The sequence below is a fragment of the Mesocricetus auratus genome, unplaced genomic scaffold (assembly GCF_017639785.1).
Source record: "Mesocricetus auratus isolate SY011 unplaced genomic scaffold, BCM_Maur_2.0 Super-Scaffold_100041, whole genome shotgun sequence".
Lineage (NCBI taxonomy): Eukaryota > Metazoa > Chordata > Mammalia > Rodentia > Cricetidae > Mesocricetus > Mesocricetus auratus.
This window is the reverse complement of record NW_024429218.1, coordinates 5,921,961-5,946,810: the sequence shown is the minus strand read 5'-3', so window position 1 is coordinate 5,946,810 and position 24,850 is coordinate 5,921,961. Positions and strand designations below refer to the sequence as shown.

General features: G+C 48.2%; 1 protein-coding gene across 10 annotated transcripts in view; it reads right to left on the bottom strand.

The window, feature by feature from the left end:
- The window catches only part of Znf827 (zinc finger protein 827), a 178,871-nt gene that overhangs the window by 138,723 nt on the left and 15,298 nt on the right, over nt 1-24,850 (bottom strand). For all 10 annotated transcript variants that reach the window (XM_040734814.1, XM_040734815.1, XM_040734816.1 and 7 more), the window contains exon 2: nt 6,390-7,427. In XM_040734814.1, the coding sequence (XP_040590748.1) occupies nt 6,390-7,427 (1,038 nt within the window). The remainder of the gene's footprint in view (nt 1-6,389; nt 7,428-24,850) is intronic.

Here is a 24,850-nt window from a genome sequence, read left to right as displayed (position 1 = left end):
GTAATATGCGGGGCATGCGCAAACAGGCTATGGCTGGTCCCTATCTTATGGGCGTGTTTCCCACTATTGGGACCAGAAACCAACCTTACAGAAGGAGCAAAGGAAGAAAAGAAAGGCTGAAGCCTCCTCCACAGGCCAGCAACTTCATGGAACACCGGAGGAAGGCAGCAGGAACACTGGCGGATTGCACGTTCCCCCAGCACCTCGTCTTGCTACGCGACCAACAACTCTTCTGGTTCCCCCAGCACCCAACAGTTCTTCTGGTCTCTTTCCCAGTCACCATCTTAGCTCTGTAGTTTCAAGTGTACTGCATGCAACACATCTGCCTGCTCCAGAATCGTTCTGGTACCATCCATTGGGTAGCCTTGGCAAGTAGGAACTCAGCTGATTCCATAGATACATAATGCATAAACACAATAAACCCTGCATATTAATACTCCACATAAATCCATTTATTTCATCTTGAAACTATGCTGCCTTAGTTTTAATTAGTACCAAAATACATATGAATCATGTACAAATTACAGTGTTCTTGGAGAGACTGGGGGAAATACAACAATGAAAAGATACTGACTGAAAAATAACTACACTCGTACCTACTTGGAATTTTGTGTGTCTGTGTGTGTGTGCTTGTGGAGGTGTTTTCCTTCCTCATTCTCAACTGTGTTTTCTTAGGAGGACTCCCTCCTGAACCTGGATCTAGCCCAGTCAACAGAGTGCCTGACAGTGCATCTTTGGGATCTGCCTGTCTTAGCCTCCCTGGCACTGGGATTACAAAGGTACATACTTTTATGTGGGTTCTGAAGGAGCAAACTCGGGCCCTTATGCTTGTGCAGCAAGCTCTTAAACTGAACCATCTCCCCAGCTCTCTGTCTGGAATTTTAAGCTATCGTGGAAGGAAAGGAAGACAGAAGCCAAATGAAAAAAGTCACCAGAATGCACTGAGTGATTTTCAGACTGTGCCAGTAACCAGCTCCTGGTGACATTTCCATTTTTTATTTATTCAGGGAAGAAATTCACATTTTAGGACACATCCCATGTGTACGAGATGCTGTTGATGACAAGACATGGGGAGGAAGAATGCAGTTTCTTTCATGTGCCAAACTATTTGCTGTAACTTTTGCTCAGATTTAAAGGCTGGGCAAATGCAATCCCTTCCCCAGGATGAACCGCATATTTTGGAAGCACCAAGACTGCAATATTCATGATTTTATCTAGTTTGCAACTGCCTAGCAAGCAAGTTCCCTCAAACATATCACTGCAAACAAAACTACATTCCACCTGATACTAATAGAACCAGTGGGACAGAGAACGGCTAATGCACTCCATTGGAGAAAACATGCTCACTTTACAGACAGCAACAGTGAGACAGAAGACAGCCTCGGTCAATAGAATAACTCAGTCAATAGGTTGTACTGTTAGCAATGATGGGGAACTACGGACACACCCTCCCAAGCAGAAAACCCACGCTCAGAGCAGATGCAAGTAACAGCTGTGAATGCACAGCTCAGAACCTGACCTAGCACGGGGCCTGCGGCTGGAGTCCTGAGGAAATAAGGACAAGGAGCCCACAAGGAGCTCAACCTAGACAAGTTTTCGATGATCAGATACAGACGGAAGAAAGGCGAGGGAGGGGAAGAGGGGATGTGGATGGGGTACCCTACCCTACCTGTGTGTCGCCAAAGCTCCACAGTGCCAACTTCAACACATGACTCAGCAATCGCGCCGGACTGCAATGGCGTTAAGTGAAAAGGGCTGCGCAGAGACAGCTGTGAGAAATGAATAAATGAATGCTGGAGATAGAAGGGGATGGGGCAGGCTGCGGGTGAGCCCCGATGGGGCAGGCTGCGGGTGAGCCCCGATGGGGCAGGCTGCGGGTGAGCCCCGATGGGGCAGGCTGCGGGTGAGCCCCGATGGGGCAGGCTGCGGGTGAGCCCCGATGGGGCAGGCTGCGGGTGAACGAGCCCCGATGGGTCCAGCATGGAGCCACAAGCCCAGGGCCCTCACATGGTATGACCAGAAATGATCCTGGGAGAATGGGTGGATGTAAGCAGATGTGTGCCCATGCATTTACACCTCAGCTACTTCCAAAAGCAACCTCAAGGCTCTTGTATGAAACCTGCATCACCGGTAAAGTCGGATGACACATGCTGAACTTTCATAATGAACAGGTTCTGCACAAAGCAGAAACAACGTTCTCACTGGAGATCTGACAGGAAGCTCTGGGAGGAAAGAAGACACGTACTTAATTCAGAAGGAGAAGAGGAACAAGAAGGAGGAGGCAGCTTGTTAGAGAATTAGTGGAGTTAGAAAACCAGCAGTAAAGAAACTCAATGGATGCTACAACAGGATGGGATCCTAGGACAATGCTAAACATCTTAGTTTGCAAATAATGAAATAGGACTGGTCGGAAGGCAAGGGGAGGGGTGAGGTCCAGCTATCTAGAGACAGGGCCGAGATCAGAGCCTACCTTTTAATTTCCAGTTTGGTATTCTGCCCTATTGTCAACCTATCAATCCACAAAGCAGTAAGAACAGAACTTGGCAGAGCTAAATAATGATAACAATAATCAATCATGGAAGGCTTTATTATTCCGGGTATTATTAAAACAAATTCAAGGTTTTTGTAGGCTTGGAAATCAAGCACTTCTGGTTAGATCCTATGCTAGAATGTGCTGGCAGTCAAGATAGTTCACCATTGGGTAGATGGTGCTCATCAACCCAGTAGAGTTAGGTTGTACATAATCCATGCACATTGCATTATTACCAACACCTTAGACTTAGGAACTTGACAGGAGCATATGTGTGTATGATGAACCATCCTTTCTAACAATATATAGATTTGTAAAAAATCTTTGTGTTCACTTGAGGCTGATTTGTTTTGTGAGACACCATGCCCAGGTAATGCGGGGCCGGGGATCAAACCCCAGGCTTCATGTATGTAGTTAAGCACTCTACCAACCTGGCTACACCCCCAGCCCAGACTTTAAATCTTGTAATGAAATTTCCTGGGCATGTCTCTCAAATGCCATTTCAGCAGACAAGAGGTGGGGGTGGAAACAGCAATAGCTAACAAGACTGTTATGGATGTGACATTATCAGTTCATGTTTTAACAAGCATTGAATACAACTAAGAAAGAAGTCTGATATCTATAGTCATGCTACTTTTAAATCTCTCTGAAAACATTTGAGAACAGAAACGGATTCTACCCATGTTAAAAAGTGAGCTTCCTAGGCAAGTCTGCATATGTGATCTCTCTGGATTGAGGCGGTAAGAACTGGGAGTCTAATGGGAGGATGGGGAGAGGTCATCTGTTCCCTTGGACTTTGTAAGCATCTGCAATAATTTTGATAGCACCCCATTAAATACAGAAGGAAACAGCGGTCCAGATAATCCTATGGATTGACTCTGCAAAGAGCCTTAGCTGTCAGCTTCTTGGGGCCAGATTGCCTTGAAGTTTACATAAATTTTAGTCAGTGCAAGATGATGTTTCATAGACCCCCTCTCTGAAATGCTACCTCTTATTTCTTTAAGCAGGAGCCTGGCATCCTGGAACTCCCATTGGCTTTCTACAAGAAATCTTGTATTGAAAATCAAAACCATTTCTTTTATTCTGAGCCACTGGAGAACAGGGGCTTCAAAGAGAATTGAGTCAATGTGTGACATTTATCTTCATAGCAAAGGGACATCATCTTCCCTCTAGCGTGTCCCCTTTCAGAGGAGCCGTGTAGCATGTGCTGGGGGGCGCAGGTCACATGAGAGAAACCTCCCACTCGAGTGTCACATCTCTCTGGAGGGGCAGAGAGGCTACGGAGTGCTGGACTCTCAAGGAATTCAACACACCACGACCTGACAACAACAGAATCCTACTCAAAAAAGAAGAAGAAAGCCAGACCGAAGAGGCACCATTTGTTCATGATCTGGACTCCCTTGACCTAAAGAAGGTCAAAGCAATGTCTGGTGTCTAAATTACTTGAGACAGCACCGGAGTCCCCAGCCCACAGCTCTTTGGAACTTCAGAGACAACTTTCTATGCCCTTTTTGTAACATTTTGAGAAACAGCTTTTAAAAAAACTCTTGAAATCGGGGTGGTGTATGACTTTGTGGTCTCTTTGCAGAGCTGGGGGCGTGGAGCGATATGTGTTTGTTTGGGGGTAGTTTCTCTTTTATTTTGTTCCCTGATATAGGGTCTCATGTAGTCCAGGCTAACCTCAATCCCATTATGTAGCCAAGGATGACCTTGAACTTCTGGTCCTTCTGCCTTTACCTCTCCGATGGAGCATCTGAACTGGCACTGATTCCAGTAGTCACACCTCTTCCTGGTGTCCCTCATGAAAACCTAGTAAAAAGCCCACAGACGTGCTGGCAAGACCTGGCACATTTAAACCAAAAGGGGAGCTCGTCTTCTCTCGTCTTCTCTCCTCAGGACCACAGCCGACAGCAAAACACACAAAAGACCAGCTTTGTCCCGAGAGTTGTGACTTCTTTCTCGTCTCTAAACCCATCTATTGTTTGAGTGAAAAAGTTTTCTCTTGCAGTTTTTGCCTTTTATAGCCAAGACCACTTTAAAATAACTAAGGGACTTCAGTGTGCCTTCAGGAGACTGGCTTTATCAGTCATTTCTTTCCACGCCCCAGTCAACTAACTACCGCTCGCTCCTCAATGGGTCTGTGCTTCTCCAAGTAATTGATGCCCAGACGGGTGCATGACATAGACATCGCTCACGAACCCACTGCCTCACAGGAAGGAGACTGTTGGTAGAACTGCATTTTACATACGGACTTGCCTCCCTAAACCAGATGACTCTGAGTCAGAAGTGATATGTCCATTGGAAAATTACTCTTCCTCATTTTGAACCATTCCTGCTTCGTCACAAGGAAGGTGAGGTGTCAGGAGAAGGGAGACCCAGAATGAACAAGAATTTAGTTACTCAAAGGACGCATCAGAAACTCAGGAGTGGACGGCTTGCCTCACTTGAGTCAGAGTCCCAGTTACTCATTCTCGGTCTGTTCTGCTGTTCAGCAGGGTTTTGTTTGTTTGTTTGTTTGTTTGTTTGTTTGTAGACAGGGTCTAACTTTGAGTCCAGCCTGGTTTCAAACCTGCATTCCTTCTGAATGCTGGGGTACCAGGTCACCACCGTGCCTAACTCGTTTGCAAAAGTTTGTTGTTGCTGCCATTGTTTGTTTTACACGTGTGTGTGTGCATGTATGTATACATGCGTGCATGTATGTATGTGGCCTATGTATGCTGTATGCATAGAGGTCAGAGGTCAACTGTCACGAGTTGTGCTCTACTTTCGTTATTTGGGTTCTAGGGATCTAGGGTGGTCGGGTAAGTGGCAGGCACCTTTGTCTACAGAGCCAACCTGCTGACCCTACACAGGTCTGAAAGTGATGACAATTACAGTACTTAACTCACTGAAAACCGAGATGGCCCCGTGTCATGGCACCGAATTGATGCTGACCACTGAGGGGCAGCCATCACAAACACACTTCACCAACGCAGCTGCAAATGATTGACAGACGTCAGGACACAGACCGGCTATCCGGCCGGACACAGCCCACTTGCTGTTCCAGTTTTGCAGGATACCCTTGAGAAACAACTGAAATTACCCCTATCCCAGAAGCAGGCACTTATCACAAAGACGGTTTGGAAGCAAACCAGTGCATGAAATCACATTGCCGTGGTGGCATGGTAGTGACTGAGCCGCTCCCTTAGAGGATGTGGCCGCCAGTGCCAGGGCTCTGTGGGATAGCGACGTCTCAGGAAGAGACCATCTTACACTGCCGCACATGCGGCCTTTCATGGCTGGACGGACTTGGCCAAAACGAAGCACTGTGCAAGGCATGCTTGCGTTCTGTTTGACAAGAAATTACAGGTGAATAGAACAGGTGAACAAAGCTTAAGCTCCACACACACACACACAAAAACGTTAATAAAAATGCTAACATAAAGGTGTGATCAATTAGGGCAGTGCAGTCACTGATTATACAAAGGTCCATTTGTGACAGAGGCAGCAGGGCCTCCCCTTGTCCACTATTTCAAAAGCAGTGTTTTCCCCCTCTGTGTTCACTGATGCCTTGCACTCTGACAGACGCGCTTTGATCTTCCCCCATTAAATGCATCTGGTATGGACCTAGTCTGAACTTGGTAAGGGGCGGGGGAGGGGTGCATGAAAGAGAGGGAGTTCTGCACATCGCTGAGATTATTCATTACTTTTCAAAAACCACAGCTACTTGTGAAGGCTGTGTGTAGCGCACACATGAAAGACTATTATGCTGTCCATTTTAAGTATTTTGTTGTGTTCCTGCTTTTTGATTCTACCTCATCTTAGACAGGGAGTCCCACAGTCAAAGCGACCCACACCGCGGCTGAACCAGACTCCATACCTGAATTGGAGGGCTTGGAGACTCTTCCCTTGGAAACTGGAAGTAACAATAATTCCAAGGACTGAGGCTGTGCGGATGCAGGAGGAGGAGGCGGCGGCGGGGTGACTTTTTCTGGCTTCTTCTCAGAAGGCTGCAGTGGTAGGGGGTCGTCAGGCAACAAGGATGACTTCTCAGCCAGGAGGCTCCCTGCGGCCCTGGCAGCCACCTCTTTCAGAAGGGCTGCGGAGGACGTCATGGAGGCCAAGGACAGGAAGGAGCTGGCTGGGGGCGGGTGCTCCTGACCCGGGGTCAGACTTCTCTCGCTCACTTTCTTAGACAAAGCTGCCAAGGTGGAGCTGGCGGACTGGGAGCTGAAGGGTGAGGGAAAGGACTCAAACCTCAGGGTCTCCTCTGTCCGGGACAGGGACTTGTCCTGCAGAACAGCGTTGGCTGCAGCCTTCAGTTTGAGGATGGCCGAATCCGGGGACAGGCCACAGGTGGTGGTTGAGTTGGGCAACCACTTACCTTGATTCCATATGAAACGGTTACTTGGGGTGTATTGGTCATTCTGATCCTGCTTCTCTGCCAGCTTCCTGGCCAGGACACTGAGTTGCTGGGCGTGGTGGGAGGGCGGGGAGAATGACAGACTGGACGCGACATTCACGGGGGACTCCACCCTGCCGTTGGCTGTGGTATCGAGTTTAAGGGAGCCGGCTTCCAGCAGCCGCCTCAGGTTGCTGCTGAGAGGTTTATTGGAACCAGGCGGGTCGTCGTCACACACGGAAGACACTCCGGGAGAAAGGTGGTCCTGACACTGCAGTGAGTCTCGAAGGATGTCACCATCCAGTGCCACCAGCTCCAGCGTGTGGCTGCTGGGAGTGGCGCTGCCCAGAGAGGTGTCAGGGGATGTGGACTGCTCTTGGATCCGGTCCTCCAGGGACAGCGCATAGTTCTCCTGGACTTCCCCATAGGACGCCTCTGATGGAGTCTCTGAAGAGTTCCCATACCAGTGTTCTCCTTCGCTGAACTCTCCCTCGGCTTCAGCCTGCCTACTAACATCTGGGGGAATCAAGAAGACCGGGTTATTCCCAAAGAGAATGGCCAGTTGGTCTGAGACACCCAAAAGGGGGTGGTGGCATGCGCTCTCTTCCCTTCCACCCCAGAACCACACAAGAGCCAGCGACGCCAAGTGCTGACTCAAGGTAAACACGCCAAACAGGCAAAGACAGAAACACCAGCGCACGGCGAGTCTGTCTTTCCAGCGGTGATTCGGTAGGGGCTGAAGTAGACAAAGGGAAGAGGGAAAAAGTGACCAGCAGGGAAGTGGCTAGATGAAAACCCCACTGCTCTCCGTGGGTGGGGAAGACAAAGTAAGCCCAAAGGCTTGCAAACAGCAAGCCGGTACCCTTTGGATAGCATCAGCACTGGAGAGCAGCCTGCAGAGCCGGGAAGCGGCCCCCATCCCGCCCTCCCCACCTCACCCCCAGTTCTAGCCCAGTGATCTCAGGGAGATCACCTAGGTGGTTTGAGGCCCCATTTCCTCCAGTATGAGATGCAATGCAGTTCTTATTAAGGCTCCTCGGGCATCTAAACACTGCCTACCACACTTCTCTTGGCCAGTGGTCAGGAAGCTTACGTTCCAACAAGGCATGTGACCGTGTTTTGGAAACAGAAAAGTGCTCCCTACAAATCAGATCTCACCAGCAAATGCAGTTTGTATTAGTGACTTCTTGAGTGAGTGTGTCTGTGTCCGGGGTACGCACGACACTGGCGCCCAGCTCTCTGATTTCTATCACCAGCTTTCTTGCCATGAACGTAAGGGTAGTGACTAGGAAGCTGTTCCTTTACACCTCTACGAGTTCTCGAAAGCTATTTTCTATCCATTAATATACAGATCCACCACCGCTGTGGTCCTCCCTCCCCAACACTTGTCAGGTGGAACTTCATATTCCAGGATTGCTGGTGAGGGTCACCACGTTTTCACCTTTGTGACCTTCATCTGGAAAGCCCTTTCCCAGAAAGGCTGGTGGCCACAGTCTACCCATCATCCTTCGCGCCCAGCTCAGGGGTTCTTTCCTTACAACTGTCCCGAGGAATCAGTCTCCATCCTTCTCACTCATTCAGCCAATACTTAGTGTGTGCCAGGCATTACTCTAGACTGTTCTAAACAACGTCTAACAAAGTAACGAGCCTGCCTTCTTGGAGCTTTCTCTTCAGCAGGGGAAGAAAGCTGTTAGACTGCACTTAACAGACGGTGCAACGGACAGGAGGCTGGGACACAATGTGACAAGGTTAGGCCATCGGTAGGAGGCAGGGTGCAATTTCAGACAAGGTGGCAGGGTCGCTCGCTGGCATCAAAGGGAAGTGGAGGCTGGGAGAGTGGCCCAGGTAGGAGAGGAAGAGCCACTGTGATTTGCAACACAATATTCTCTTCACCACAGCTTTCCAATGCGGTGAAGTGCCGGGCCGGTGGTGAGTGCCGGGGGGGGGGCACGGTGGAGAGGAGGGGCAGTGTCTCCCTGCAGTGACCTTGTGAATGAGTGAGGGTGTCATATGCAGATCAGTAACGTGCTTCAGACTTGAAGCTAGCAAAACTGGCATGTGGCACCAAAGATTGGTCCCTCTGGCAGCCTCATGGGAAACAGCCTCAGTTGAAGCAGACCACCTCAGGGACAGAAGCAGACAGGGAGGAAGGGGCTCCCTACAGGTGACAGCTGGAGGCCAGATTCCAGGGTATTTTAGTGTTTTGTTGACACTTACTCGAAGACACCAGCTTCCCCTTTAGGGGTGCTCCTTTGGGGGCAGGATTGTGCTCCCCCACCTACACACCCCACTTTGAGACTAGCAGGGAGTCTGGTCCCCAGCAGAGTCCACCAATGTTTGGAGACTGCTCCAAATTCCTCCTGGCAGACATTTGTTTTCAGACCTGGAACTACACAAGGAACTACAAGCAAACACATTGATCTTCCCCTGCTGTTCAGAGACAAATGACAAATTCTCTCACTAGGTGAAAGTTCTACAACTCTTTCCACAGGTCTCTTATTAACTTAACAAGAAAATGTAAAACATCAAATGGAATTTGCTTTAAAAAAAACTGCTAAAGCTGAATTTCCACAGTTAAAACCAGTCTGGTTCCCTGACATTTGCCACATTTCCCTTTTCTCAGTTGACTTCTACATTTTTTTGTCTGTCCTGAAATCCTCATTTCCCCAATGGCTTCCAGGAGTGGGGTTGCTTTTTACCAAACCTCAAGCAGTCAACATCAACCCCAACATTGAAGATAATTTTATGTCCTTTGCAAACTACCTGCCTTGATTTCAAATTAAATGCCTCATCCTTAACAACAAACAAAAAACAAAAATAAATATAAAATCACATGGGACCTCTACTATAAACAATAAAAAAGGTCAAAGACTTTAAGAATCATCACAGTAAGGATTAGCTGACTCTTCTTTGGTCATTACATATATTAATACATGACCCAAAGTGAAGTGCTTTGGGGTTCTGTTTTCATACTGGTGGAGACTGGTCCTGAACCAATTCATGAAGAGTCAACTATGAAGATCCAGGAAATGAGGGTTTCGAGAACCTAAAAAGTTACAGACAGGTGTCCAATCTTGTCATTTCACTGAGATGATGAAATACACTAAGGGTAACCAGCTAACTCAAGGCCATATGGCTTCCTACCACTGATAGCAAGACTGAGGACCCAAATGTCTGGACACCTGGCCCAGGGCCTCTCTGCTAATCAGACAGCCTGCCACGGGGCCTCCAGGATGGCTCTGCAGGAAGTTCTGAGAGGCTGGCTGCCCTCGCCTATACCCTCAGATGTCTTTTTATCGCTTGAATCAGAAATCAACACGAGGGGGGGTCATCCTACATAAAGACCATTTCACTCCCTGTTTGTCCTTAGGAGATGACTCTTCACTACTAAGCTTCTCTCTCTCCACTCTCTTTGTCATAGGAGACAGAAGTTGACCTGACTGCCTAAGGAATGCAGTGCATCTAGTAGCAAAGGCCAAAGCATGGCTATATTTCCTAAGCCTGTCCACACCCTCAGGGGTACAAAATGTCCCTCGTGCAGCAGGTGAGCGGGTCAGAAGCTAAGAGAGCTATCCACTCAGACTAACCCCTCCTCGCAAGGAAGATGGCATCAAAGAAAACGTGACCGCCAACCTCACCAGGGAACACCCCCTAAATGCCTGTGTCTCTCTCAAGCCTCCATCCTTAGCAGATGTGATCAGGGAGACCAACGTTCCTCTGAACTTTTGGAAAACTGGGATGTGCAGATCATATAATCGCTGTGACGGTTGCTTTTTATCACCAACCCGATTGGATCTGGAATTAGCCAGCAGACACACTGTTGAAGGGCGTCTGTGGAAGTATTTCCTAGAAGAAGTGACTGGAGGAGGAACATCAAAGAGGTCTGAGGGAAAAGCCGGACTGATTTCGCCTGCCTTAATCTTTGCTGATGACTGGGTCAGCTTTGTTGCAGCTACTGCTGCCACCATCCTTGGCTGGTGATGCACCCTGGCTTCCTCAGCCTTTGAGTATGGACCAAAGACCCATGATGCTCAATGTTCCCAGCATCCTCCAGGCCTTCAGTGCCAGACTGGGACTGCGGAGGCATCCAGACTCATGTACTGATCAGCTGAGAAGCCAATAATCCTCATATACTCCAATATAAATACCCAGAAGTATCATGTAAGTATCACGTTACATTTGTGATACACAACAATTCTGTTGGTCCTGTTCTCCCAGGGAACTCTAATGGGGATGTGCTTCTGTATGTTGTGAATATATGTTTCTCTTGTTGGTTGATGAATACGGCTGTTTCAACCAATGGACAGGCAGGATTTGGCCAGGTGGGAAATCCAAACAGGGAGAGAGAGAAAGGTAATGTGTGGGGTCAGGGAGATGCCATGGAGCTGCCAAGGAAGCAAGAGGCCTGGACATCAACGGCAAGCCAAGTTCACGTGGAGATACACAGACTAATAGAAACGGGTTAATAATTAAGAGAGAGTTAGCCAATAAGAAGCCTGAGCCATAGGCCAAACATCTTATAATTAATAGAAGCCTCTGTGTGTTTATTTGGGACTAAACAGCTGCGGGACCAGATGGGACAGAAACTTCTATCTATAGAACTCTGAGAAATCAGCACCACACAATCACATTTCTCAAGTCTGAGCAATTCAAACAACCAGAGAATTTAACACAGTCCCTCAAAAGACAGTTGAGAAGAAACATGGCTAAAATGATTCTTATATCCTTGAGGTCAAATCAGAAGCACAGGAGGCCTTTAGAAAAATAACTCAGATAACTAAGGATATAAAGAGATGGAGGAAAATCAAGTGCACTGTCTGTTTGTAGGGCTACGAGGGGCTTTCCCCACAACTGTAAATCATTCATTAGTATTTGTTATTTTGTCTATTTTCACATTGAGTGCTGCGAAGCAAGGGTTCCTGGAGACTGGGCTAGGCCAGCTGCAGGGAGCTCCTGTCCCTGGGCGGCATGAGGAAAGACTCCCGCTGGCAGGCCTGTCACTCTGGGCCGCTGTGCAGTTCAGAAGAGGGACCTGCTGGATGCCGCCAAGTGCAGGACATGTAATTCCCGACTTCCAGTTCCAGAATCCGAGAAGGCCCGGCAGCAAGACACCTCCATCTTCTTGTCCATCAACCAGCATGAAATCAGCTAGGAAATCGCAGAGCAGCGCAAAGTCCGGGCAAGGCTTCCTGTGGCTTTCACAGCTTTCTCAACCAAGGCTTCCTGGGGAAGCCTCTAAATGGCCAATGCAAATAACTCTAGTAAACACATTACTTTTAACTTCTAAAAAAAAAGTTGTTTCCATTGTTCTTCCTCCAACAATCTCTGTCTAGGCTGTCACGTTTGCACTATTTCTTGTCGGTTTTACACAACGGTGTAACCAGCACTCGTGTGTGTGTGTGTGTGTGTGTGTGTGTGTGTGTGTGTGTGTGTGTGTTAAAAATTCATTATTTGTTTGTGGGCTTCCATCCATTTTCATCTTGAGTGCTGTGAAAAATCAGAAACCAAAGAATTAAGAATAAAAAATAATGCAATTACCAAGTGAAGATATACCGAACATATTTCTGTTTCCACATTGTGAATATTTCTTCTTTGAGAACCACTGGACAAGCTTCCACCACACAACACGTTTATTTATAATTCAGTTCTCAAGCAGCAACCTGGTAAGCTGACACCCAGAACTCTTCTGTGCTCTCAGGAGAGGATGCCTCTGCACCTCACCTTCTCCAAGTTGGAAAGATTTTTGTTAGCTGCATTTAAATTGGGATGACATTCAACTCAGGACATCCTCATTCAGAAAGATGGGGAGCAAATGGACTAGCAATCTATACAACCTGCTGTTAATTTCCAGGCTTTTGAGTTAGGGTGAAGCAATGGCAGATAGACACCTGTATGCCTTGTTTCTCAATGTAACTACGTACCATTCCTACCAGTGGTCCACACACACGGATCTGCCCCCTCTTAGAACTATCGGAGCTTCATTTGGGTCAACAGTGCATGTCTCTGAATTCTCCCACAGGTATGCTCACCCATTACCTACCAACTAGCTCATTTCCCTAGAAACATCACCCAAGCCCCTTCCAACCTAATATGCATCTGAGGTAAATATCTAGACCTGCCTTTCAAGGTTACACATTTCTGTCAACACTATCAACTGTACCTGTAATTCTTGCTGCAAATCAAACAGCCTGTTTTAACATGAAACACTATACAAAAGTGATGTGTCAAGTTGAAGGAGCTGAGTGACAAAAGCTATTGGCAAAATTACTGCAAATGCTGATTGTTGGGGGTTCTTTATTTGGTGTTTGTCTGTCTGGGACCCGCTCTCAGGTATTCCAGGCTGACCTCAAATTCACTGTGATGGTTAGATTTACTTGTCAACTAGACACAACCCACAATCACCTGTGAAGAGGGTCTCAGTAAGAGTTTGCCTACCATGTGGGCGTATCTATGGGGGTTTACTTCAATCAAGCTGGCTGATGTGGGAGACCCGGCCCACTGTGAGCCTCACCTTTCCCTAGGTGTGTGAGTCATGCTGAAAGCAAGGAAGCATTAGTGATCTGGACTGTGGATGTGACTGACAGTTGCTTCAAGCTCGTGCACTGTGACCTCCCTGCAGTGATGGTCTGTGACCTGGGGTTGTTTTGGTCAGGATATCATCACTTGCTGTATAGCCAAGAAGGACCTCCTCCTGCCTCCACGTTTTTGGGTGCTGGGACTGCAGATGTTTGACATCTCAATTTGTGGTGCTGGGGATATAACTAGGGCCTGGCGCAGGCTGAGATGGAGGGGGGGGCACTCCACACACAGCCAAAGCCCTGCGAATAGTGATTTAACCCAAAAGCGATATAAGAGAATGTTCTCAGAATCCTCAGGCCACGAAGTCGAGCCATACAGTTTATAGGACACGGCAGCCGGGGAGTCACGAGGCTGCCACCGTCAAAAGGGAGCCCTCCAACACCGTGGCGGGGGAAGAGGGGCGTTAGTTTCAATGGTATACACCGCTCTGGGGACTGCACTAGACGCTGGAAAATCATCCACACACAGGCTCGTTCCTCTGCAAACAACCAAACTAAAAACGTCTCTTTTATGAGTAAGGGGAACAGGCAGGTGGCTGTATGTGCTGAATAAATTAACCCGAAAGGAAGAAGATGTCTAGATTCTGTGGTCTTCCCATTTGAAAACAATACTACCTACTGGTCCACCACCAAAGGTAGACGTCACCGCCAATCGCTCCACAGCCACTAGCCTAAGACGCCTCACCACTGCGGCTCCGGAGACCCATGTTCACAGTGAGCAAACTCCCATTGCTCTGGTGGTGGTGGAGAACCGCAGCCAGAAGCCAGGAAGCAGACTATCGAGCGAGCGCCTTTCTTTCTCGTGGGGGATTGCGCACCGCACACGCACGGCGAGGGCCACAGTGGGGCTGGGATCTGCTCGGGTTCTGCAGGCACCATCATCAGTGCGGATTCTCGTTTGCCTTTACCTGCTACTTCCCGGGGCACTTTTCCCAAGAGGCTAAAAACCTGGCTGCAGGCGGTCTGGATTTTCTCCCCTGAGGATCCACTAGTAAAATGTCTCCCCCACGCCCTCTGATTGGCCTGCTGGCGTCATCTCCCCTCCCTAGGCCTGTCACTCAAGCCAGAGGGCTCAATGTGGGTCATGGAAGGAAGGCCAGGGAAGAGGTGCCAGGAAGACAAAAGCCACCCAGCCACTCCACGCAGGCTAGTTAAGTTTCTTCTGTGGCGGGCAGGCATCCAGGACTGCTCCCCGCCAGTTTTACGGTGTGAGCGCACGATACACGCCTGCAGTGGGGTTGGCTTTCTCTGCCGAAGTCCAAACGATCCCTCTGTGGCCTGCCAGCCTCAGGATAGCCCCCACACCACGCTGGCCTGAAAGGAGGAGCCCTTGCGAGGTTTCGGGGCTTGGAGTTCTCCATGATCAAGCCCCAACCAGTTCCCAGGACACAGGCTTGGGTGTTACGGGTGCTAAGGGTACCCAGCAGCTGTCGGCCAGACCAAGAGGAAAACTTCAAAACTGCTAGAGAAGTAGAGACAACTAGATGCCTGTCAGCCGTCCCCTGAGAGCAGCCAGCCTGGGAGAAGAGCCGGCACCTGAGACTTCCGACGGGATCCTGGGCCAGGCCCCTGAGTACACACAGCACTGCCTGCAAAGTGTGATGAAAATTCCCTCGGTGGAAAGAGGTAACAGCAACGAAGACATCACGCCTTGTCTTCGAAATGAATTCCAACCCAGTTAGTAAGCCAGGTTCGATGTTCTTAGATAAACGGCCCGGGCACATCGTTCAATAGCCAAGGAATCAGACCGTGCCTCCATGGAAACGCCCATCTCAACATAAATGGCCACAGCCCCATCTCTCCGACGCAACGGCCTAGAGCCCCCCAAACCTTCCTGCTTCTCTGTTCGTATCACACATCTCGCTCATTCCCAGGTTCTGGGGGTCCTGTCTTCCATACACTGCCGTGGCTTGGCAGTCTCCGCCATCTCTGCCAAACCCACCCTAGTTTTGTTCTAGTTGTGAGACTTGGCTAGCAGGCAGCCTAAGGCTTTCAAGACTATGTCATACCCCAGCATTCTCGTCCTCCAAGTCTGTGAGATCATTTTCAACCACTCACACACACTAAGGACCTTTGACCCTCTCTCCCCCAGACACCCACACGGCCAATGCCCTCGCCTCTTCAGGTAACTTCTCAACGACAATGGGGAAAGCAGATCTTCGTTCCATTTGTAGCTGTGTTCCCATCTCTTGGAACAGTGCCAGGCACCAAGCAGTCCCTCAATTACTACGACATCTCAAAGGCATGAACATAGGGAAAGAATGGCCTTAAGATCAGGGAGGTTACCAACGATAGAAAATAAAAGCATTTTCAAAATTAGAATCTCAAACATGGAACCAAAGAAAGAACGTGTTTTCCAAACTTTGCACTCAAGTTTCCTTCCCAGTGAAGAGAAGGCAATAGCCCCGCCCCCACCCCTGGAGGTACCTCCAAATGTCTTTACATCTTCAGCTAGTATTTCTATGAATTCTGCTCCCAAGACGGAGCTCTGTCCCTTTACTCGACAACACTGGGTGTTTCCCACAAACTACCAAAGAAAACACGTCCTCAAGATGGCGCGTGTGTCTGTGGACACCCACCTTGGAGAAACAAGAACACAGGAAATGCGGGGTGTGGTGGCATATACGCCCGTGATCCTGGTGACTGGGAGGCAGAGCAAGAGCCTCTGGAGACCCAGGCCAGCCTGCTGGACGAAACACCATCTCGAAAACAAAACAACAGCAACAAAGAACATAGGAAAACACACATCAGAGTGCTGTGGGCTCACTGAAGGTGGGTTCCCTGCCACTGCTGCTCTTAGCTAGAAAGCAGCTGCCAGTCCTGTGACCACTGCCTTCAAAGGTCAGAGATAAAGCATAGGGAAGCTTCCAGCCCTGTCTAAAGAACTGGAGAGCAATTTGTGAATTCAAACTTTGTTTTATGATTTTGGAAACCAGAAGTTCTAACGACAGCAGCAAGACCCAGAGACAGCCAACGGTGTGCCCAAGATCCCACGGCTGGTTGACAGAGGCAAGACGGAAGCTCCGGTGTCCCCACCAAACTGACGTCACAATATCACGGTGCCTTTAGGTCATTTTTAGGTGAGTGAGTGAGTTCCAGAACAAACCCTAGCACACAGCAGGCTCCCAATAAAGGTTACTGAATGAAACAACAGAGCCCTGAAGACATTCCTGCTGCCATGGTAAACACTTGGTGTTTATCAGCAAATTTCGCTGGCAACCAAGGTTCCAAAAACTTAATGGCTCACACATTCACTCTTACTGAGTGACAAAGCCAAGTCGAAAAACAAAATCTCAGGAACAATTTTTTTCTGGTAATGAAAATTACCCTAAGATCAAAAATCACCAAAATGACCAAAAGACCAAAGATCATCAAACACACAATATGTTTTACATTCCATTTTGTTAGGATTTTAGAACGTGTACACGACAAGCAAAAGCATTAATAGTTTGAGATCATCGCTGTGTTTCTAGCACGTAGATGTGCCCTAGGAGCTACTTGGATTGTCAGCATCTTGCACGCATATTAATTGGCTGGCTTCAAACGCCTGTGGATTTGTGTAGGTTGGAGGTGGATACATGTGCAGGTGTGTTCACACGCCATGCATGACAAGGGACATCTCCCTCCTTCACTAGCCACCTCCTTTCCAGGCAGGGTGTCTCTTACTAAACCCGGGGCTCAGTGCTTTGGCATTCTAGAGATCCTCCTGTGTCGGCCCCACCCCCCCAACACTAGGCTACAAGCATGCACCACCACGGCTTGTATGGGGGTGCTGAGGTCCCGAACTCAGGTCCTCAAGAGTTGCCCACTGAGCCATCCCCCCAGGCCCCACCTGTGGATTCTTACTTTAACAGCCCTTGTGAAGACTTGGGTGTCCACCGCATCCAAGGCTGAGGCCCTTACTTCTAAATTCCTCGTTGTAACTAAAAGCAATTAAACTGTGTGCAAACTAGGAATAAATACCCGGTGGCACATGCTGAACTGTGTTCAAAAGATGTTAAGGCGCTAAGTGACCCCAGCGCAATGAATGTGACCTCCTGTGAACACAGCTTTTCACACGATCCAGTTAAGGTGAGGTCACTAGGGTAACACTCAGATCCAAGAAAACTGAGGTCCCTGTAAACAGGACACTGGGGCACACGTGTGCTCAGGGAGACACCACCTAAAGGCTGCAAATGCGCTCACGCGAGCACAGAGCTTCCAGAAACTAGAAGAGAATTCCCAGGCAGCTTTTCAGTGGCCTCCAGAATGCATACAGCCATACTGACTCCCTGACCGTGAATGTCCAACTTCCAGAACTGGAAGGCAATTGGTCTCCTTTTGCTGTTTAAAACACTAGTCTGGGCTGGTGTGATGGCTCAGCAGGCCGAGGAGCTTGCTGCTAAGCCTGACAATCTGAGTTTGATCCCCAGACCCACAGGGTAGAAGGAGAGAAAAGGCGTCCTGACCTCTGCACACATGCCATGGCAGGTGTGCTCATGAATACACATACAAATGAACATATATATATTTTTAAAAGTTTAAAGTTAAGCCACCAGTTTATAACACTGTTATGGCGGTCCCAGGAAGCTGACATGCTCAGAGTGCACCTTCAGGGGCTGGAGAGATGACTCCGTAGTTAAGGGCACTTGCTACTCTTCCAGAGGACCTGAGCTCAGTTCCCAACACCGATACAGCAACCCACAAACGTCTGCAACTTCAGTTCCAGATACAACGCACAAGCGCCAGGCATGCATGTGATGTACCTACGCACGCACAAACCTCACACAAACAAGAATAAACACATCTTTTAAAAATGGGTGTTGCTATGGATTTTTTTTCCGCATCTGAATTCTAATCTCTAACCTCAGTGTCTCAGTTTTGCTTTCTGTTACGATAAAAAACAAAAACCCTGAGAAAAGCAACTCCTGAAAGAAATGCTCACCTGACTCAATTCCAGGTGACGGTCCATCACCGTGGGGAGGTCACAGAACAGCTAGGCATGGACCACTAACACTGGTAATGCCTGCCGGTCGGCACTCACCCCCTCCTTCTCCCCTTCAGCCCAGGGTCCAGCCCACGCAATGGTGCCACCCACAGTCAGGTGGGGTCTCCACCTTAACTAACCCAAGTAAGAAAAGCCTTCCAGGGCATGGCCACAGGCCAACCTAATCTAGACCTTCCCTCTAAGACGACTTTTCCAAGTGATCTTAGATTGTGTTAAGCTGACAATTAAAACTAGCCTTCATGCTTAGTAATGTCACCTTTGCTAAGGTGGCTGTTTTTGCCTGGAAATGCGCCCCCCCCACTGAGGCCAGAAAGTCAATGATAAGAACAGACTAATGTTTTTTGTTTTTTGTTGTTTTTCAGTCTACCTCCAAATATCATTCAAGTGAAGGATTTAGAAAGACATTCCCCTGTGAAGCCTCTTTTACCCAGTAAGCACCAACCAGGACCAGCACAAAGTAAACTCGGCCTTGCACGTGTTGTAGCAAACCCATGCCTGAGGGACAGTTAAGACACCGCATGAACCCTCTCACCAAAGGGCCAGTCCAGAAACCCAGCTGTCCCGCTTAGTCCACGGATAGACTACTCGCTCCTTTACCCTCTCACGTGCCTCTATGGCACAAAAAGCATATAGAATCTGTCCCCTCAAGCAATCAGAAATAAATTCACCATGGCTACCATGTCGTTATCAGAAACATTGTCTGCTAAGGCTGATAAATCGGTCAATTACCTGCTCCCTTGACTTTTATTTCCTCTTGTATAAATGTTTTCATCCTAATATCACCAATACCTGTTATAAGATGAGCAATAAATTACAAAATGACTGAGATCACCAGGAAATCCCTCAATAGATCAAAAAAAAAAAAGAACTTAAGCAGAAAAAAAGACCCTAATAACACAATCATGCACTTCATAGACAAAGAAATGGCATCCCTTCCATAGATAAATGGCTAAACACTGAAATCTTAGCTTATGCACAAAATGATCGAGTTATTTGTGGGATGGGTCCCAACAGCAGGGGAGGGCCTGACACACTTTACAAGAGAACACACCACACTCCCAAGTCCTTCAGTATAGTAGGGGAGCAGCACACAGTACACCTTTATTTTCTAAAAATATGCATGCACCCAGAAGGGAAAGAGTGTCAGGAGATGATAAGCATGGGGGATGGGGGAAGACGAGACTAATACTAATCTGTACTTTGCATTTAAAAACACGACAAGACACAGACAAAAGGTAAAAGATTCAGGCGAAACAGCTTACCACCCACACCAACCCAAAAGATGTGAGTACTGTTGACTGTGGGGAAATATCTTCACTGGTGGGACACAAAAACCCGTGACACCAGACAGCGGACCACAAGGACGCCTAATGCAAACTTAACTCGAAACTCTGAGGAAGGCCAACAATTTTAACCTTTACTCTGGCCAGGCTGGGAGCCAGGGCTGCTATCAAACAATCAAATGTGTTCTTAACTCGTGCTCTGTTTTTTATTTCTCCACTCACCTCTTGGCACACACACACACACACACACAAACACACAGGGAGTCAAGGATGAAAGGCCAAAAGCCCACAAAAGTCAACAAACTCCACATGCAGCCAACACGCTGAGGCGACGCAACTTCCAGAACACTTCTGGACACAACCGTTTGCTCCATCTACCTCGCGCTCTTGGGAATTCTGGGGACGTTGGATACAGTGGTCCACATCTTCAAGCAGCTGGGTCTCTGTGAGTTCGAGGCCATCCTAGTCTACATAGTGAGAGCTTGTTTCACAAAGCAAACAAAAGACTCCTGGGTGTGACCCCTGTCTTCTCTGGGGGTGGGGGGGATGTTACCACTTGTGGTTTTTGGCAAGAAACCTCTGAGGCATCCACCACCTGAGGGAAGGCTGGCTAGTGTTCTCAAGTTCACTGACTGCCAGCCGTGATGATGCTGGGGGAGGGGGAGGAGCACATTGCTCTGTGTCCCAGCAAACCCCAATGCTTCTGGAAATGTACCGGGGCGGGGGGGGCGAGATCAGGGGTGAGGTCCATTGCTACCGTAGGTAAGCTTCAACCACAACACAGTCCCAGAAACAACCAGAACACCCCTGGTGTATGCAAGCACAGCCACACACGGTGACCTTTCACTAGAGGCTCTACAAAGTACCTTTGTTTTGTACGTGGACAAGCACACCTTTTTTTTTTTTTTTTTTTTTTTTTTTGTCTTGCAGAACTTAGAACTGCCTGTAGTCCTTCAGCAGCACTGGCCAGGTATTTATTGTCCTGATTCTGGCCGGCCAGCTTATCCTCCATGGATAACTGGCATTTGAAAAGGAGGCCGGAAATGCGCTGGGCACTGGAGGACGCCCTTTGGAGAGGTGTGAACTGAAAAGGTCTCCGGGCATGAATATATGCGCCCGATCTCATCAGGCTTTGTTTTGAACATGCGCTTCGGAGTTAACTGAGGGAGTCCTTGCTCCGTTTGTTTCCTTTCTTCGGTGTTAACGCGTTGGGATCGACGTAAGCCTCACACAGGCTCTCAGGCGTGGACACTTCTCACACTCCATTTGTTGCTGTTGCTCGTGACGGCTCTAACGCCCCACCACCACCACGGTCCCACAGCCCAAGCTAGCATCGCTGTGCAGCCAAGTATGATCTCGAACTTCTGGTCCTTCGCCTCCTGAGTGCTGAGTTTAGGAGCATGCTGTTCATGTGCTGGGACGGACAACCAAGTGTTCCACCAACTAAGCCACATTCCCAACCCTAAATAAACCTTTAAAACTACGCACAGCAAGCAGGCCAGAGAGATGGCTCGGAGGGTGAAGGTGACCCAAGTCCCCTCTCCATCCACGGAGGCCCTACGGTTAAGAGCAAGGAGATGCCAAAGCAGAACGAGTAACATTCGACAGACAGCTGCAGACTCTCAGTAAATAAATAAATAAGCAATAAATAGAATAAAACATACAACTTCAAGAGATGATCAAGTTGGTAAAAACAAGACCACAAGATGTTTTATATAGCTTTAAATTATACACAGAATACAAAAAAAAAGTGTCCCTAAGCAGAACCCGAACAAGTTCTGGACGCAGAGACCCCCATGGAATCCCAGCTTGCTTCTCGTGAGACCCACGTGATCCACACACACTCCCCCTCCGTCCGCAGCATAGCTAATGAGTACCCTGAGTTTGCTGATCACCATGAAGTTGGACCAGGGTGGTTATGTAAAGCACCTGGCACCAGCCTAGTTCTTGGGGGTTTCCCTTTTCCTTTCCTCCCGGGCACCCCAGCATGGCCCAAGGGTACACTGCTACAGAGCTGGGCCCTCACAGTCGAAACAGCCCCCCTGCTCCCGCCCCCGCCCCCACTGTGTCATGGTCATCTCAACCAAGCAAGACAGGAAACTGCTGGTTGTTAGCAACCTTAGAATCCAGATGCTAAATGTGCCCAGTCATCAGGAAACTCTTACAATCCTGGCACAGTCTGTGGACAGGAAGGCAGAGACAGCCAGTAGCGGAGGGGAATCTTCAACTCAGACTGCGCCAGAGGCTTCCAACCACAGGCACTCCTTCCTGCACGGGGGGGCCCCCCCGCGGTGGCCCCGGCCGTGTGGGCCATGGCCTCGGCTCTCCTGGCCCTGCCTCCTCCTGAAGCATACGACTTTCTCCAGGCATGTCCATGAGGGTATACAAGGCATTATACGCCACCTCCTTCCCAGCCCAGCCGTACAGTAACTTCTTCAAGAACCTTTACCAACACTTCCTATCTTCACGACTCTTCGCTCTCTCCCTCTGTCTTTCCTTTCTCCCCCTCCCCCTTCCCCTTTCTCCTCCCTCCCTCCCATCCTTTTTCTTTTCCAGCGACTCCATGCACTATTTTCTCTCTTTGACTTGGTAGCTGGTTTTCGACCTCTCTCTTCATTAATCTATTTATCACCCAACTGCTACAGACCAGGCACTATTACATACAAAAACATATATAAAAAAGGAACACTTAATCCATGTTCATGAGAAGCCCAATCACTAAAGACATTAACAAGCAAACAACAATAAGTGGACCAGGAAAAAGCCGCCTAGTTCCGCCCAGTAGCTGTAACCATGGAGGCGGAAAAAACGAGAAGGCAAAGGAGAACATTGTTGGGCCAAGCCGTCACCGGGCCGCTCCACAAACGGGGAAAAGAATATGAGCATTAAGAGGTGAATGGGGCATGGAGTGTGGATTCCAGAAGCAATCACTCAGTATGCACGAAACAAGGGGTACGCAGGAAGGCAGAACTACAGACAGCGGATCTTCGGGGTGCAGAAGTTCCGACCTCAGTTTCACATGTTCGTGCGGACGCCTGGGACGGCAGCAGGGGTGGTGTAGTATAAACAAACGCTGAGGTAGGGGAGGGTGAGACGGGGCTTCAATAAAGACACCTGGGGGAAAAGATACCACAACGGCACAGGAGGCGGGAGCAGCATGGCGTCAAGAGGCATCAGGGAAGCAGACTCCCTAAGAATGGAACTAGAGTGATGAAACGGGGATGGTGTCCGAACTTTGAGGACAACAACCCAGGAAGAAAGACAAGGAAAGAAAACCAGATGTGTTCCATCTCTTCCACGAAGCTATGAAGCCCTGAGGTAAATGAGCTGGATGGGTGGTGTCTAACTTGGGGAAGAAGGGTTTACTTGGCTTCCACATCCTGAGTCTATTGAGGGAAGTGAGGCAGGAATCTGGAGGCAGGAACTGTAGAGGAATGCTGTTCACTGAACTCTTTCCCCTGGCTTCTTCTGCCTGCTTTTAGAGCACCCAGGACTTCCTTCCTGGTGTCAACACAGCCCACGATAGGCTGGGCCCTCCCACATCTTCATTAATGAATCAACAAAATGCCCCACAAGTCAGTCTACAGGGGTGCTTTCTCAGTCAAGTTTCCCTCCTCTCAAAAGACTCTAACTCACTTCAAGTTGACAAGAGAACTAAGCAGGACAGACGGCAATCAGTGGCATTCCCCTCCTACGGAGGACCCAGGAAGTCATCTTCACAGACCAACAATACTACGTTTGTATTCACAGAAGAAAGGTGTGTTCATTTAGAACTTAGTGAGGCACTGTCCAACAAACAAACAAACAAACAAAGCCAGAAAACCTGCGCCGGTTTCATGTAAGAGTGTCTGACAGAGCAGTAAGAATTAATCATCTTACTGGAAACTGATCTTGGATTAAATCTATGTTTGATGTCACAGGTGATGTAATGTTGTATGCAACCACGGGTCATTCCGCCAGTGCTAAGGTGTGTGGCCACACTAAGGAAAAGAACACGTATGACTGTTTGCTTAGGAGCCCAACAAGCCACTTTCTTCATGGTGTATTACTATTAATTAAAAGGATAACTAGCAAATTTCAGTCAGTCGAATGTGGGCTTTTGGCACATTATTTCTTGGAAATGAATGAAGTCAAGCTAATACTTCAAGAAAAGGCTGACAGTATTTTTAGCCAGTGATAAGTGCTTTCAAGCAACCACTAAAATTTTGGAAAACTTGTTTTCTACACTGGGAACTTGTCAGATTCCCAATACCATACTTAAAGACTTTTTCAGACAACATTCTTGCCGATGTAAATTTACATTTACAATGAGACATACCAGCATTTCATAGATCTACATAACTCAGGGAGTTAATATTCTGCAAATGTCCAATACTGACGTTATGTACCCAACAATCCAGTCAAAACCAAGACACCTCAGTAGATTTGAAAGTAGCAGACATGAAAAGTTCCGTTGCCATGTACACTGCAAATAACCTTCAAGATCTTGGTGTAGATCAAAGAATATCCCCAATTACCTGCAAAGGTGACAATGCATCTGTATGATGGCAGACTTTCCTCACTAACCTGGGACAGATCAAATGCATCAACAGATCTGACCATCTAGTTACCCTCTAGGAAGTCAGACACTAGAGGCTTACAGAAACATACAAAACATCACTAACTTTACTCCTGCTCTTTTGGAAAAAAATACATGTTTTCATTAAAAATATGCTGTTTATAATTAACACATGCTGGGTTACATTTATTATTTTTAGCAACAGAAACATTTAATTTCTCTGTTTTAATCTCTAATACATGACATTAAATTCCAGGGGCTTAGAAGGATCCTGAGAATATTTTTTAAAACAATCTATTTTCAATTAAAGAAAAAAAAGAGACGGAAGGAAGGAGGGAGGGGGAAGGAAGAGAGGAGGGAGAGAGCGGAAGGAAGGAAGGAAGGAAGGAAGGAAGGAAGGAAGGAAGGAAGGAAGGAAGGAAGGAAGACTGATTTTGATACCCAAGGTGTGAGAAGCAGTGTCCTGACAATGTTAGCACCCGGGCCACAGTGACCTATGTGCAGGTCTATAAAAGCGCGTACAAAACACAAAA